This window comes from Apium graveolens, chromosome 3, assembly GCF_009905375.1.
Source record: "Apium graveolens cultivar Ventura chromosome 3, ASM990537v1, whole genome shotgun sequence".
Taxonomy (NCBI): Eukaryota; Viridiplantae; Streptophyta; class Magnoliopsida; order Apiales; family Apiaceae; genus Apium; species Apium graveolens.
This window is the reverse complement of record NC_133649.1, coordinates 962,925-981,020: the sequence shown is the minus strand read 5'-3', so window position 1 is coordinate 981,020 and position 18,096 is coordinate 962,925. Positions and strand designations below refer to the sequence as shown.

The 18,096-nt window shown below is 33.0% G+C and overlaps 1 protein-coding gene across 1 annotated transcript; it reads left to right on the top strand.

Moving 5' to 3' along the window:
• Nucleotides 1–832: 832 nt before the first annotated feature.
• LOC141711330 (WRKY transcription factor 1-like) lies at nucleotides 833–5,464 on the top strand. The gene is made up of 5 exons (XM_074513711.1): nucleotides 833–978; nucleotides 2,385–3,376; nucleotides 3,458–3,626; nucleotides 3,738–3,902; nucleotides 4,848–5,464. The coding sequence occupies exons 2-5, from the start codon at nucleotides 2,386–2,388 to the stop codon at nucleotides 5,101–5,103; spliced, it is 1,581 nt and encodes a 526-aa protein (XP_074369812.1). The 5' UTR covers nucleotides 833–978; nucleotide 2,385; the 3' UTR covers nucleotides 5,104–5,464.
• Nucleotides 5,465–18,096: the final 12,632 nt, after the last annotated feature.

Genomic DNA, 18,096 nt, shown 5'->3' with positions numbered 1-18,096 from the left:
AGAGCCTAACAATTTTTACATTATATTTTTTTTTAATTTCCTAATGCATATACAGGTCTATGAAATCTAATTTTTTTTCATGATTTTAAATCTAACTTGAAACATATACGTTTTATTTCAACAAACTGCTCCTTTAACAGATACAACCTGCGATCAACGTTGAATAGGGGGCCCACCTAGTCTTCAAGAATGTGTGTATACACGTGAGAGCTTACCGGGTCCCACCATAAAAACCAAACAGAAATCAATCCGACGGTTAACACGTTACTCATCAAACTAACCACCCTCTCACCCAAAAAAACAAATAAATAAAACACTAATAATTAGATAATTAAATTAACCCTAATTAATAATCATATTTTAAAAATAAAAAAATTATTTAACTTAATTACATATTCAAATTCGAAAATTTATTATACTCAATTACGACTTTAAATTTTGAGTAATAAATCATTTTTGAAAATCTCGGGAAACTGTTATATTTAAATTAATGACAAATTTAACCTATTTTTATATAAAATTATTAATAATAATCATTTTCTGAAAAATTGGTCAACTTTGGACGATGAGATATATTAGTAGAGTATTCACTGTGAGATACTAAGTGTCAATAAATAATATATATACGAAATAACCAACTATTAATGGACTATCTTATTAAATAATTCATATATGAAATATTTCATTAATTATTCAACCGACTAAAATTAGACATTCTTTCAGAATGGATATTTTAACAATTTTTTTAAAAAAATTGATTTTTTTTAAACAGACCATGATAATTATAATTATAATCAATTAAGAGAATAATAAAAGGAGGTCAAATAAAAGAGTGACAAGACCAAGCTTTCTCTCTCTCTCTCTCACTAATTTCAGTTGTTTCTCATCTCTCCCCCTCACACATCTCTCTAGTCAATTCACACACAATTCTCCGAGCTCCGTCACTCTCTCCGCCGGCCGGCCGGCCACATCTCTCCGGTCTCTCGATTCTCTAATCAAGAATTTATTTCCCTTCTTTTCACTTTTTACTGTATTTCAATTTTGTTTTACCTTTTAATTGACCCTTCTTGATCTGCTGTTAAACTAGCTTAAATTTGTAATCTTGATTCATTTTATGCTGACCCTTTTCGTTGTTCTGCTTAAAGTTTTGATCTTTTTTGTTCAATTTTGTTTCTTGAATTTTTTGTATCTGGGATTAATCTTATGTGTTTGATAAATTATATATTTGTAATTTGTAAATTGAGCTTGCAATAAATATATGTGAAATCACTGTTGAGAATTATGTATTTTGAGGAATTACTAGCTTTTTGAATGTTTTAATTGTGTACAATTTGTCACTGTAGTTATGATGATTCTTGAAATTCTGTGATTTTTTCGGGTTAAGGTTTTTTGTTTGTTATCGTATTTTGTTGTAGTAGGGATGATTTTGCAATAAATTCTAGGTTTTTTTTTGGGATTGAAGTTTAGATGTGGTTTAGTTCGTATTTGTTTTTTTCTCGATGATTGTTTGGAGGTGTTTGTTTTAGTTCACTGAAATTTCTAATTTTGTCTAGCCAGACAGTGTGTTACTCATAACATTAAATTCTTTGTAGTAGCATAGTGCCGCATGTTTGTTCAGTTTTTGTACACTCTTAAGCTATTATTGTTTTTAGAATTTACCGTGTAAATTTGTCGTTATTTGCCACGAAAGGAAAAAGTAAAAACTGTTGCTGCTTACGCGCGCAATGTATAGAATCTGACAGCTGCCTCAGTTCTCACGGTTGCGAGAATCCTTAAAATATTCTAACTTGTAGCTTTAAGCAAAAAATTAAATACTTAACGTACATAAGCTCCCTAACTTGTAGAGGACAAGAGTTCGTACCAATGAAATTTCGTTATGAGGAATGGAGGGATATCTTACAATGTCGTTGACCTATGTGAATTTCTTGTGGATGTGTATGTGTATGTATATAGTTCTTCTGTTGACCCGTTCGTTGTACAATTAATTTCTAATTTTCAAGTATAGTTCTCGAGACTAGACCATTTTAATAGTTTAAACAAGAAATTCAAGTACATCTACTGTAGTATTTTTCTGTTTTCTTCAAATTTAGCTTCTTTTTCTAATTTTCAAGTATAGTTCTCGAGCCCAGACCATATTCATAACTGCCTTCGATATAAAAGTATATTCCTTATATGCATCTGATCATAATTACAAATTACCGCGTTAAAAGAATATTTACATTATATGCTGCTTTTTAGGTATATGTACTGAACAGATGGTAGTATGAGCTTTGTATTGAATTCTCAAGTTATTTTTGGTATAGTCTTTGAGTCTTATCGAATTTAGCATGTGAATCATGGTGCCCGAATACAAACTAAAGTTCTATATAATCTGTAACTGCAAGGATGTTGAAAGCTCACATGGTTACTTCAAGGGAAGGCATGCCTGATGCAATTTCTGCTGACAAGTATCAGCAAGGAGAGAACCCAGATCCTGTGTTTCATGACCGAGTGTCTAAACAAAAGGAAATTTCTCCCTCTGTAGTACATGACAAGGAAGAGCCAGATAACCTGCAACAGAGACAAAACCCATCTGAAGAAGTGGTCACTCAAGAAGTCAGCATCGATCTGGTGAAGTCGGAGAAGTTGCTAAATAACTTAAAACCAGTACAAAGCCTTGATGATGTAACAGATGCATCACAGTCAAACCAAGATGGAAGCTCACTATCTATGGTGCACGAGACAGAGCCAGTCAATTTGAATCAAGGGCACAGCTATAATAGTGCTATGCGAACATCAGAATCTTGTCAAGAAGGAAGCTCTCTTTCCACAATACCTTTGTTTGAGTTGGATAATTTGATGCCCTCTCAGAGCCTTGGCACTGTTATCCTGACCTCAAAAACCACTGAACATGGAACCGCTCCTTCTGCAATGCCTGAAAATGTGCCTGATACATTGCAGCAAAATCAGGACCCTGATACTTATCTCGCTGTTACACAGTTTGATCAAGAAAAGCCCAGTTTATCCATGAAGCAGGAGAAAGTTTTGGAAAAATTACCCCTGCGTAGGAACCCTGATATTGGGGTCCAAGTATTACACTCTGTTCAAGAAGGGAGTCCTCGCAGTAAACTGCCTGAAAAACCATCGGAAGACGGATATAACTGGAGAAAATATGGGCAGAAACTTGTTAGAGGGAATCAATTTGTTCGCAGTTATTATAAATGTACATTTTTAAGTTGCCCTGCTAAAAAACAAGTGGAACGAACTCATGAGGGGAATATAACTAACATTAATTGCCGGGGTAACCATGAACATCCCAAACCTCAACAAAGCCCCCAAACAACTGTGCCACTTCAAGCAAAAAAACCTGAGAAGTCTTCTCTGACCAGAAGTGGAGGTACGTGATGAAGTTTACTACTGTTTTTTTTTAATTTTTAATTCCACTAAGTTGTTTGATGTGTTTACCCTTTATTTGAAGATGAAACCACAGACGTTCACAAGGAGACTTCTCATCAGATTGTGTTAATAGAAACTCCCGAGCCCTTGCGTGCTGAAGCAAGCATTAATGTCACAGAAAGTCCCGATTCAAAATCAAATAAAGCAAAAGACAGGGTTGATCAGGATGCTGAGCCGGACTCTAAAAGACGGTAAAGAGATAAGCTTTTTATATACGTTGTTGAAGCATGGACGTTGTATAACTGTATTCTTTTTATTATTTGAAACCTAATCGTATTCTGATTTATATGTTTGTAAATCAGGAAGAGGGATAGTTATACTAGTGATGATAATTTGTCTTCCGCTAGTAAGACCAATGGAGGATCACGGATTGTGATACAAAGTACAAGTCTGGTTGATATAGTGAATGACGGCTATCGTTGGCGGAAGTATGGACAAAAATTGGTGAAAGGCAATGCAAATCCAAGGTAATATATTCTGTCAATTAGTCCTGGTCAACTGGCAGTTAAACAATAACACAGTGGTTGTGAGTATTGCAAAATAATTTATAATATGAGAGTTTTCAGATTGAGGTTTTTGACATTTTGATGTGTGATAGTGGTGGAATACTCGTTCTTGGAGTCAAATATTTGAGTGTTGAATAGAAGCGATTCAGATAAATGAATTAAAACCTTGATTTCATTATAGATTAAGGAATCAACTAAGCGTGACCAAAAATTGAGAGATTGTGGGTGTGAAAGGAGACACATAAGCTTGGCTGCTTCGCTATCGACTTAACATGGCTTAAGAGAGAGATCAGGAGATTAAGCACTCTAGATAAAATTCATTTGTAACTAAAGTCTAAAACACGTCATTATGAGTCATTGCACAACATTCTTATTACAAAACATGTAGTATGTACCTTTACTAATTGAGCAAGGAATAAAGGTAGCAGACGTCAACATACTTTGTAAAGAAAAATAATTATATTCCTGCCAACTACATATAATACTACAGATAATAGACTCAACTCTTATTTGAGGTTTATCGTTCTTGTTTTATTAATTACCAGAAATGTTACTTTCACTGCTTCGTATGATGTATAGAAATTACTGGCAATCATTAGTTCCTTCTGTATCACAGAATGATGATGTACTTTGACGTTTATTTTGCAAGTCTATTCTTGCCTTGTGATTAACTTAAACTATTATGTGCACTATTTAACGTCTGTCTAGAAAGTAAATGATGCTTCTTGTATAGGAAGAAGTAAATCTTTAATGTAGTGTTTTAATGTGTTTCATCTTGATTTTCTGAATTATTGTTGTTTGACATCCATTGTGTTTAAATTATTTACCGTATGATTTTTATGAATAACTAGCTTTTCGAAAACAACAATTCCCTCCGGTAAAACTAAATTTTGTTCATGTTACCAGGAGTTACTATAGGTGTTCAAACACTGGCTGTCCTGTCAAGAAACATGTTGAGAGGGCTTCCCATGATCCGAAAGTTGTCATTACCACATATGAGGGGCAACATGACCATACCATGCCTTCTGCGCGGACAGTTACTCATAACACAACTGGAGCTGATACAAATGTTAATCCCCAGAATGGCGAAGCAGGACCTGGAACAGAAGGAAAGGAACCACCCGGCCTTGAAATGGTTGTTCATGTTAGTGCAGCTGAATAAGCACAGGCTTCCGCAACAAATCTAGAGCTTACAATAAGCTACATAATATAATAATTTATGATAATTTATGATAATTATTGACCTAGACGAGAGTACTTGTGCATTGGAGCACTTTTTATCCTCATTCTAGCTTTTTATTTTCGCTTTGTTTGTTTATTGTATGGGGATTGAAAGACAGAGAGGGCGAGAGAGGGAGGGAATTTGGTCTGCATAGTTTAGGTGGGGAAAACTTAGCAAGTTTATGTTATTTATGGTAATTAAAGGTGCATGAACCTCTGTCAGTTGTAAAAATTATTCCAGAAGAGGGATTACTAGTAACATAAGGAAGATTTGTTTAGAACTATTACATACTTGATAACCAGTCTTGCTGTCAAGTTATTTATCTTTGTCTAGTTATTACATACTAGAGCTTATGTTTTGCCTTCGATACCTTCTTGCCCCCAATGTGCTGCATTTTTAATAAACATGTTTGCAGAACTGCAAAGTTAAGTTAAGGGGTCTTCATTCTGAACATAAGCAAAACAATTAGGAAGCTTTTGCATTGTTCATTCTTATGTTCATTGGAGTGAACCAATTGACCCCTAAACTATACCCAAATAACCTCTTAAATGCGTATCTTTTGTTAATTACTTCTTGTATCGTAGGCTTAATGCTAGGTGATTACTTCTGAGAAGAAGTGTATGCTGAAGTGTGTAGCAGATCCAGGGTTGGAACTGGAGTCTGGTGTGTTAGAGCCTTGGAGCCTTGGCTTGGAGGTATTTAATAGGCTTCCCTAAAGATTGCGCTAGCACGCTAACTAATTAGCTTTCAAGTACAAATCAGGATCATCCTTAAATAACTTCTTGCAAATCGTATCTGCTTCGGATAATGTCGGATAATGTAATCTTCTCCTGGGGTTCGGTCCCCTGCTCTGCTAATGATAATATTATTCGGTGTATTTGGTTGTTTAGCATAAATTTGATTCTAATGTCAACTTACAATGCCAGAAGGATCGTTTGGTGAATGGTCGATCTCAAGAATTTTGGTTGAATGTCATGAGAGTTTTTGTCAAGTTATTAAACTAGCCATTATTCGAACTGTACTCAGTCTTACCTTCTCTCGACAAATTCGTCTACTCATTATTCGAACTGTACTTAGCCTTACCCTATCTCAATCTTGGCAAATTTGTCAACTTAATGTCAAGAATACTTTTTTACGTAAGGATTTGAAAGAATCTGTCTACATGCATCAACTTCCTGGATTTGTTGGTGACGATTTTATATCCCTATCAAATATATAAAATATGATATTATTAAGTGGTCGATCACTTCTTAATAATGATGGATCTCCTGTATTTATACACCAATAAAAAAAGTTCAAATTTATAAGTTTTAGTGTTAGTATGTGCCTATGGCACACACTAGACATACCTTTTTCTTAATTTCCGTTTTTCCAAACATTCCATCTACAATCTCTATTTTGATTGGTTATATAATATATTTGTTCTCTTATAAATATTAAATATTCCTCTGATCCTCTCTTCAATAATCTCTCTGATAATTCTTTATCTTTCTCCAAAACCTCAATACAAGCTTGGACTTGAACAATCATATCATATCGATCATACTCTACATCTCGAAGGTAATTGACAACACTTTTTTCATCATATGTTTATCATTATGCTCTCGTTTCTCGTTTTTTCTTCTTCTTCCGAATGCATAATTCTGGTCTATCATATAATTTAATATCCGATATAAAAACCTCACTAATATGCGCAGCCCGTATTGCTAATCTTTGATTATTACTAGGGCCGTAAAATGATCCGGGTAGAACCGGACACCCCTACGCTCAAGTGCGCGTATCGTATCATTTTACCTTTAGTGTGTCCAAATTTGGGTCCGGATCATATTTTTCGGATATATGAGAACCGGATCCAAAGCAAATGTGATCCGGTACCATATTTTCATTTTCTAACTGGGTAGTTTATGATTCACCGGATACAAGTCAAATATGATTCACTAACATTAAGTATCATTGTTATTTCAAATATTCAAACGATTATATTTATTGGTATAAAATAAATATAATATTATAAGAATAATAACCATAAAAGTCATACTTTATAGGAAATTATAAAATGATATGAAACATAATTTGATCATATTTTATCTAAACTTAATTTTTCCGTCAGATTTGGATCGTTTATAAAACGGATATGAGACATGTATCATATTTTCGAGTCGGATACAAGCCGAGATATCGGACAATCAGGATCAACTGTAGTTTTTATATAAGATCATCATGTGTTGATATCAAACAACTAATGTCTGACCCGTTAATTTAATTTAAATTTATTTGAGTGCAGCTTTTGGTGTCTTAAGTTAATTATGAGTCCACCTATGGCTTACAACGAAGTGGTGAAGCCAGAACCTATGGTTCCGGAAAAAAATTTCTGCCTTTATAATTACGAAACGTTTTTGCATATTTCTGTATCAACTGAGACCACCCTTGCGGAGTTCCAAAACCTTGCCTTTTCCAACTTACCAAACTATATGCCTGATAAAAAAATCTTTCCAGTTTCCGGCTATATGGACAACGAATATGATTTTTCCATGGTTTCCGTGGGCTCTATGATATATTGTATTGGAGGATGCAAATTTATCAAGCACGAACCTAGCAATGAGGTCACCAAGTTCTGTGCGTGCCAGCCAAAACTCAAACTCGAGTCTTGCTGCAACATGATAGAGCCTAGAGAGTCTCCTGCCGTGGTCTCAATATCTGGAAAAATATATGTGTTTGGGGGCCTTCCAAAAGATAAAGAAGATTCCAAAGAATGCCCTTGGGGGGAGTTCTTAGACACTAATGTGCCCGAAAGCGAGCAAAAATGGAAGGCATTGAGGGAACCTGTAGTCCGTGTTCTGGAGCCGTTTGCTATACATTATGAGGCCCAAACCATTTTGATAGGCAACAGTCATCATATCGACCAGGGTGCTATCTTATATAATGTGATTGACGAGTCTTCGGTAGATTACAATTTTGCCAAAACTATGTCATGGGCTTGTGTGAGGGACCCGGTTATTGTTTTTAAAAATAAGACGATGTACTGGATTGATGGCTTTTTATTGCGAGCTTATGAATTGGACACACACATTCACTACCAGGCGCCGATGAGAGAAGCGTTTCCTGATTTCGACGGCATGTTTTCAAGCACGTTGCAGGGACCTGTTTTGGTGCACTTGAAAGACGACTTGTTTAACATGTTCACCATGTTTGGCGATGCAGATTCATATCCTGAAATAACTACCGGAATAGTGGACTGCACCAAGCTTCGAGTTACCAAGTGTAAACTTAAATCTGGTCAAGGGATTCTACAGGTAGATCGTGTAGGCTATCAATCCTACCGGTGTGATTCAATGTGGACTTTGGCCGGGGCCTTGCCCATGTAAGAAAACTCTTTTCGGTGATTATATTGTATTAGTTTACATCCTTACTCAGCATTTTGTATTCTTCACAATTGTGTGCCTGCACGCATATGTTCCTTCCTTCTAGATTCATCACATTATTTATCAACACATGGATTTTGTAAAGCTCATTAGTTGGTAAAATAGTTCAAATACATGACTGATGGATTTATGGACAGGAGCAAGTAAAGTAAATCTGTCTGAGACGACATTTCAAAGAAAAATCTGAAATTTTGATTCAAAGGAGAAGCAAGGATATTCTCGTATGACCGAGTAATGGAACAAGAAAAGTTAACCGGTTGCACTTGTTTCCAGTTCCACCATATACCTCACACGAGCTAATACGTATATAGCTTGGCAGTTGGCAGTTGGCAGCAGCATGGTAAATTCAAGTCATGCTGCAATATGATACTGCCTAGAGATTCTCCTGCTGTAGTTGCTATTGCTGGGAAAATATATGTTTTTGGAGGGTTTTCACCTTTCGTAGAAACTTTCAAGGAATACCCATGGGCCGAATTCCTAGACACGAATAAGCCCGAATGTAAGCAAAAATGGAAGCCATTGAAGGATCCTGTGTCCCGCTTATCGTGCCCGGTTGCTATTCATTATGAGGCAGAAACCATTTTGATTAGCAGCAGTTCTGACGTTGAACATTGTGATATCCTTTATAATGTGGCCAATCAGTCTTCAATAGCACACGACTCTAAGTTGGCGCGGTTTGTGATTAACCCTGTTACTGTTTTTGATGATCATAAGACTGTCTATTGGATTGATGGCGTGTTTTTTAGAGCATACGAGTTGGACCGACATATTTGCTACCTGGCTTTTACAAAAGAAGTGTTTCCTGATTCTGAGCAGCGGTTTTGGAACACGTCACAGGGACCTATCTTGGTACACTTGAAAGACAACTTATTCAACATCTTCACCTTGTCTGACATAGGTTCCGATCCTAATGTAATAGGAATAGTGGAGTGCACCAAAATCCGAGTTACCAAGTGTATAAATAAATCTGGTAAAGGGGTGTTGCAGCTAGATCGCGTGGGCTATCAGTCCTACCAGTGTGATCCATTGTTGAGTTTGTATAGGGTTGTGCCAATGTAAGAATTATTACTTGCACTTAACCTTCTTAAATTCACCTTCCGTGTCTTTATTCAGTATGGTGTTTTCTTCACAAAATTGTCCTTCTAGGCATTTATTTTTTCTTTCTAGCTTTACACATAATTGATGAACGCGACAAATATGTAAATCTTAAGTATGAGTTGGAGATATGCATTATGGTTTGAGCTTGGCTGCTTAAGGTGATGTTGAGTCAGGTGATGGTTGAAAACCTTGGATATTTTACCGCATTGATATGGATTGCTAATTTATAGTGTTTATTGGTACCCTAACTATAGGCGAGCAAGGTTTGAGTCTATGCTCTCCTGACCAAAAATTTCCACTGTTTTAAGTAAATATATATGAATTTGTATCATGGTGAGACGCGAAGGAGCTTATAAAAATACTCACAAGTGACTAGCTCGTGGACAAGAGTTCAATCACTGCATCAACACTTTGTTGACATGGAATGACGATTTTATAAGTTGTGTAAGCTGCTCTTTTTAAGAGGTCCAAACTTCCGGACTCGTGAGCTGATTAAATTTTTTCTAATATGTGAAGGAAAAAGAAACGCATAGTATGAGTTATATCTACAGATTGATTTGCTTATATGCTAAAAGCGAGTCGCTTAGTGAAGATACATTCTTGAATAAACATCTGCCATTCTATCCTTTTACTAATTTCTGAGAGTTCCGATATTTAATCCTTTTATATTTTATCATTAATAATCTCCAACAGTGAAACCTAGCAACAAACATACCTCGAATGAGAGCAGGTGGCAAACTTGCAAATTGCAATTATCATATTCATAATGACCTTTTTTTATAACTGTATATAAGTTTCTTTTTAATTCATCTCGCACTTTTTAACTTTCTTAATTTATTCTCATATTTTTAAAATTTTGTAATTCTGATAATTATTATTTTAGACTAGATGAACCGTTAAATATAACCCTAAAAAAATATTATATAAGGGGTCTAAGAGGTTCGAATCCCACAAATAATATATTATGATTATAATTTATGATATTTAAAAAAATGTAAAGTTTAAAATTTTCGAGTAACATGATATAATTATAATTTAAAATATATGATGCCTAAAACATTAATAATCAACCAGTAAAATTTGTCAACGAAAATACACTATCAAATTCAATTAAAATCAAATTAAAAATATAATAGTCAAAAATTTCAATTCAAACTAAAGTAAAAAAATCAAAAAAAAATTAAAAAAATTTCGTGCACAGGGTTTAAATTAGTAATAATAATAATAATAATAATAATAATAAAAATAATAATAAATATTATGATGAAAATAATATATAATATTCTTCTTGTGTTTTGTTTTGAAATTATTCTTCTTGTGTTGTTAATAAAAGAAAAAAGAAGTTCTGTAAGAGAATTATAAGTTGTATCATATTGGAAAAAAGAGTAGATACGTACGATGTGTACATACATAAGTGTGTTTGTGTGACCGACCGTGTATCCCTAAACCCACGTAAGCATCTCTGAATAAATGAGTATCTGTCTTAGTAAATTTCTAGGGGTGAGCGAGATTGAAACCAGAAACTGAATTCTTAGGGATGAGCAAGATCGAACCCATCGAACCCATTAAACCCTGTGACAATAGGTCACATGAATAAACTCTTAACCATTTGAGCTATTCAACCGTGATCAGGTAATTTATCACTGTCTAATCATATACTCATTAAATTGTTTTTTCTATCTTTTATGTGTATTATCTGATTAATATTCTCGGGTCTCAAATTGTTGAATATTTATGTGTTGATCAGTACCATGTGTTTTTATCCAATCTGATATAATTTATATGCGCATGCATGCCGCTTGTGTCTTGTGTTGTCTTTTTATTTCATATGTTTTGGATAACAGGGTGATTTATCAAACAACTACTATATGTTTCATATGTTTTTTTTCGCAGGGAACAGTGAACCAATGTAAAACGCATTTGTTTCATATGTTTTGGATAACATGATTAATGGATCACCTCCTTCATCTCAGATCGAAAGTGTAATTGGACCACCCGTGGCTCCGAACGTAAAACGTTTTTGCCTTTCCGATGCCAGATCTATATTTGTGGTGATTCCCATATCACTCGAGACTACATTGGAGGAATTTCAAAATATCTCCCTACCCGCAGACTATCTACCTGATACAAAGATTGATCCGCTCCGAACTTCTCTCCAAGTTGATTTTTCAACATCACTGGTTTCTGTGGGCTCTATGGTTTATTGTATTGGAGGATGCAAGTTAGATGAGCAGGATGAGTATGTACCAACCAATGAGGTCACAAAGTTCGACGCAGACCAACCAAATCTCAAATTCAAGTCATGCTGCAATATGATACTGCCTAGAGATTCTCCTGCTGTAGTTGCTATTGCTGGGAAAATATATGTTTTTGGAGGGTTTTCACCTTTCATAGAAACTTTCAAGGAATACCCATGGGCGAGTTCCTAGACACGAATAAGCCCGAATGTAAGCAAAAGTGGAAGCCATTGAAGGATCCTGTGTCCCGCTTATCGTGCCCGGTTGCTATTCATTATGAGGCAGAAACCATTTTGATTAGCAGCAGTTCTGACGTTGAACATTGTGATATCCTTTATAATGTGGCCAATCAGTCTTCAATAGCACACGATTCTAAGTTGGCGCGGTTTGTGATTAACCCTGTTACAGTTTTTGATGATAAGACTGTCTATTGGATTGATGGCGTGTTTTTCAGAGCATACGAGTTGGACCGACACATTTGCTACCTGGCTTTTACAAAAGAATTGTTTCCTGATTCTGAACAGCGGTTTTGGAACACGTCACTGGGACCTATTTTAGTACACTTGAAAGATAACTTATTCAACATCTTCACCTTGTCTGGCATAGGTTCCGATCCTAATGTAATAGGAATAGTGGAATGCACCAAAATCCGAGTTACCAAGTGTATAAATAAATCTGGTGAAGGGGTGTTGCAGCTGGATCGTGTAGGCTATCAGTCCTACCAGTGTGATCCATTGTTGAGTTTGTATAGGGTTGTGCCAATGTAAGAATTATTACTTGCACTTAACCTTCTTAAATTCACCTTCCGTGTCTTTATTCAGTATGGTGTTTTCTTCACAAAATTGTCCTTTTAGGCATTTATTTTTTCTTTCTAGCTTTACACATAATTGATGAACACGACAACTATGTAAATCTTAAGTATGAGTTGGAGATATGCATTATGGTTTGAGCTTGGCTACTTAAGGTGATGTTGAGTCAGGTAATGGTTGAAAACCTTGAATATTTTACCGCATTGATATGGATTGCTAATTTATAGTGTTTATTGGTACCCTGACTATAGGCGAGCAAGGTTTGAGTCTATGCTCTCCTGACACTTAAGGGCTCCAAAAATTTCCACTGTTTTAAGTAAATATATATGTATTTGCATGAAATATGTATGTTACCGTCTTATGAACTGGTTTCGACTAGGGCCACTCAAATCACAGGTGATGCAGGGTGTGTACGTGCAGTTGCACACTTTTGCACTTTATGTACACGAAGTTCTGAATCTGGAAAGAAGCATTCTCTGGTTTCCAGAAATTATCAAGTTGTGCACTTCCTTTAAGATCATTTTAACACTGTCAAGTTGTAGGGGCAATTACTTTCATTTCACAGTGCAATGGCTATGTATCTGTTTTGATCCATTCCTGCTACTGATATTGTCTAAATTTCTGTTTAGTTATGTTTGGATTGTTTGGTTTATTTGATTTGTTTTCGTGTTCCTTGTTAGTAAATGTAAGCATTTTTTTTTTGTCCTAATCCCTATGCTACCCAGTTGTGTTATCTTATTTTAGCTAGCATATACCATAACAAAGATTGAACATCATTAACAAACTAGGACTTACGTTCATCATTCAATAAAGTTCAAAAATTTAAGCTAAAAACATTGCATACTATCCATATCTATGTTTCTGAGATCAACCAACATTGCTCGCTCAAACAACATTGCCCTGTACTCAGCGGTGGATCCAGGAATTATATTCCTGGGACACGGACCATATTTTATGAATACACCCTTATATTTTTGAATTTTCGGGGGGCACTTTCATATATTTTGATAAATTTTAAAGGTAAAAAAAGATAAAATTTTGTTTTATGCCCCCGTGTCCCTTACTAGATCCGCCCCTGCCTGTACTGCATCGACGATCAAATTGCATCTTAAAAATCGTCCAAGAACTTTTATTATCAACAACCCTTCCAAAAACGTCTATGCCCTTCTGAACCTAATCCTTTCATATTAAATAAATAAAATCTAGAGATTTTTTCAAAAATATGATCATTTATTTTTTCAAAAAAGTGATTTTTTGTTTTTTTGTTTTGTGATACAATTTTAGTATTAGTGTAACCAGAATTAACTTCAAATGCAACGAAAAATAAATCTATTACTATTATATAAAAGACGAAATATTAAAAAAATTGGTACGGTACCTATTTTTTGGTACACATTAAATTTACCGAATTAACCTTACTTAAAAATTATCAATTATTATTTTATACCAAAATTACGTATTCTCAAATTATAACACTCAAATAGGCCAAATTAACATAAAAATCTCAGTTCCATCATTTCACGGAACATTGACAAAACAACATGTTCATATTATAATATAACAAGTTTAACATGAAAAATCTATATAATCGCATACTAGCACACTATATGTATCTCTACAACCAAGTTTAATACAAAATCAAAAATTATAATTTATAAACCCCTAACTTCTATACCAAACTAATCGGGATGAGGCGTTATCACTTTATTTTAGTTATTAAAAAAAATATACACCTACTAAACTATTAAATTCCTAAACTACAAGATAAATTCTTCTTATCCTTCTAAACTATGAGTCAACATCGGAGTGAGGTATAATTGGTTCAAAGTTCAAACAGAAAGTGCTCAAATAAGATCTTAAAGAGTTTAAATTCCTAAACTATGAGATAAAGTCTTCTTATCCTCCTAAACTACGAGTAAAACATCAGAATGATGTATAATTGGTTCAAAGTTCAAACACAAAGTACTCAAATTAGATTTTAAAGAGTTTATGTAGTATTTTAATTAATACTTTAATACAATTGTCTTACTTATCGACTATCTACTTTCTCTTTTTAATATTGATTATCTTTTTCTTAAAAGGCGATAATAATTATCTTTCGAGAATAATGAATCCTCAAATTATATTTTCAATAATAAGAATAATAATAAATAACAATAATAATGAATAAAATAATAATAAAATCATAAATTATTATCAATTCAAATATCAAGTAGGCCCTAAAACAAAACTAAAATCAAAAGATAATTCATTGTTAGGTATAATGGCTCTATAATAAAAAAAATGATATACACTATTCATCCGGGTTTAAAATAAAATTATACTATTGATGCGGGCTAAAAAAACTTAATGTTAGTAAGATTAGCGGCATTAGGCTAAATTCAGTCGAGCTAAATTAAAATAATATCCAAACCGGACTTAAATAAAAATAAAAATAAACTAAATACAATTACTTGAATTTGGTTGATATAACATGATTATATAATTAGTTACAGGTTTTTTCTATGTCTATAATAATTATGCTATTTAAAATAATATTGAAAATGAACATGAAAGTTTTGTAGGTAGTTGTCTGCTCATATGTAATTTGATCGTCCTTTGAATTTATAACTATATTTAAACATAAAACTCTCTCATTAATAGATTAATATTAACAATAAAATTATATAAATACGAATATAATTAAATCTGTATACCCGGACTAAAACAAAATAAAATTAAACCTGAACAAGAATAAAATTTAAAACAAGCTAAATATTATTACTTGAATTTCGTTAATACATCGAGTTTATATATACGTGTGTGTTTTCTTCCATATTTAAATTATCTATACTATTTAAAACAAAAATAAATTATTTAACACAATCGTGCATCGCATGCGATATAGGCTATCTATACTATCTTAGGAACATTAAAAGTTTGGTTGATACAGTCTTTCGTTAATTTACTTAATTACCTGTATCTAATAATTTTAATATTTTGTTTTACTAACCTTATTGTTGGTCAGCATTTTCCCAAAAAAATCTCAAATTTCTTAAAAAAGTGAATGTATGAATAATTTATTGAAAAAAATCAAGCATCCTATCGGCAGGAAACTTGCTCAAATAAGGATTAAGGACCACTGATAGCTTATAATTTGTTTTGTTATACGGGCTGCTTCATTGAAAAATTGGAAATCTTTATTTTTGTTCCCTTAATTCTATATCTATATTGCATAAGTTTTCTTGGGTGCAAACTGTAATTGTACATTTATTATTTAAATAAAATACTCCCATAAATATATTAAGATTTTACAATACAATTATATAAATATAAATCTATATATCTATACATCTATCTATATATACTCTATTATATTAAAGACGTCACGATGAAAGTTTTATTGGTAATCACATGTAATTATAGTAATATTTACAAAAATACTTTCATAAATAGATAAATATTCACAATACAAATATATAAATACACACAAAATTATAATTTGTCTAACAAACTCGTGTTTAAATAAAATTTTATATATACAATTTACACGTGCTTAACAAAATTATTTTATTGATCAAATCTTAAATAAAAAATAAAAATGAACAAAATACAGTTAGTTGAATTTGCTGGCTCGGGCTAAAATAAAATAAAAAAAAAACAAAATACGACTGATCCAGCTAAAAAAATAAATACTCTTAAACTGGGTTATAATTAGCAGGCTATGGTTGATATAACGGGTTCTAACGCTCAAATAAAATATGAACAGTATTGATCTGCACTAAAACCAAAATTAAATACAAGTTAAAGATAACTGTTATACTATTGATCTAAACTAAAATAAAACTAAAGTCTACCTAATTCGTTGATAGATAAAATGTATGTTTAAAAAAAATGGGGTAACAGGCATTCTCCCATAATAGCCGAAATATTAAACGTTTGATAGTCGCCCTATTTGTACGATGTTTAGGTTTATATAATTACATGTTTTTTCAATTTTTATAATATCTAGATTATTTTATTAAAACAAAATTAGAGATAAATTCTTATTCAGTATAACAACGTAAGACTAAAATAAATTGATGTATACTATTTATCTGGGCTAAAAGTAAATTATACAATTGATCAGGAATAAAGCAAAATTGAAATCAAAAAATAATTAGACCAGCTAAAATAAAATTATATATACTTTAATATGGGCTAACATAAAAAATTTACCATTAATTGAGGTTCAAACAAACTAAACTAAAATAAATCTAAATATAATTAGTCGAATTTAGCCGATGTAACATGCTTTAGGCTAATACGAACAAAATGTATTAAATTGATATGGGTTAAAACAAAACTAAAATAAATGCAAATATAATTCGCATGTTATTGATCTCAGCAAAATTTACCTTTAAAGTTCTAACTAAAATATAATTATCTTTTGTAAATACACCTATAAATATCAATTAGACTATATCTTTCGATCATTAATATTATTTTTTAAAACTAAGATACCATCTTTTTCAAAAATATCACTAGTTTATACAAGTGTGTTTATATGTATAGTTATTATCAAATCATATTAATTAAAATTTTAAATAAATCAATTTCAAATATTGAAAATTTGATTTCAAATTAAATTCAAAAAATGATATAATATTAAAAACAATCCGTGCATTGCAATGCACGGGGATTATATATATTAAAAAGAAGCAAAATTTCATGAATGGTTAGAAATCTTATTTTCTGACACAATCTCAGAAAATATACCCCCTCGTGCACATCAGTGAAATCCTCTGCCAGAACCCTGATCTCTCTGCCAAAATCCTGTTAGCTCCGTATTTCTCCTTCTCATCCCAACAAAGACCTAGATATACGATCAACAATATTTTGCCTCCCGCATTTAACGATTATATCATATATATGGCTGAGAGGATAGGAACAAATTCTGTCTTTTTAATTATGAAACGTTTTTAAAGATTTCTGTATCAAACGAAACCACCCTTGACGAGTTCCGAAACCTTTCTTTATCCGACCATATACCGGATAAAAAATCATTCCAATAATCGGCTATATGGATGATTGTGATTTGAACAAGTCACTGATTTCCGTTGGCTCTATGGTGTATTGTATTGGAGGATACAAATTTATTAAGTTCAAGGTGCATAAACTTATGAGGTCACCAAGTTCAATGCGGGCCAACCAAAACTCAAACTAGAGTCGTGGTGCTATATGATAAAGCCCAGACCAGACCAAGTGAGCATAGATGGATGATGGAATCAAAGGAACGTGTATTTCGCGTATTGAAACCGTTTGTTATAATGTGATTGACGACTGACGAGTCTTCACTAGTTTACAATTTTGCTAAAACAATGTCATGGGCTTGTGTGAGGGACAGCA

Coding starts and splice junctions, on each gene's coding strand:
- LOC141711330 (XM_074513711.1), top strand. CDS start 2,386: ATGTTGAAAGCTCACATGGTTACTTCAAGGGAAGGCATGCCTGATGCA. Junction 3,627..3,737: donor GAGCCGGACTCTAAAAGACG/GTAAAGAGATAA, acceptor TTTGTAAATCAG/GAAGAGGGATAGTTATACTA. Junction 3,903..4,847: donor AAAGGCAATGCAAATCCAAG/GTAATATATTCT, acceptor TCATGTTACCAG/GAGTTACTATAGGTGTTCAA.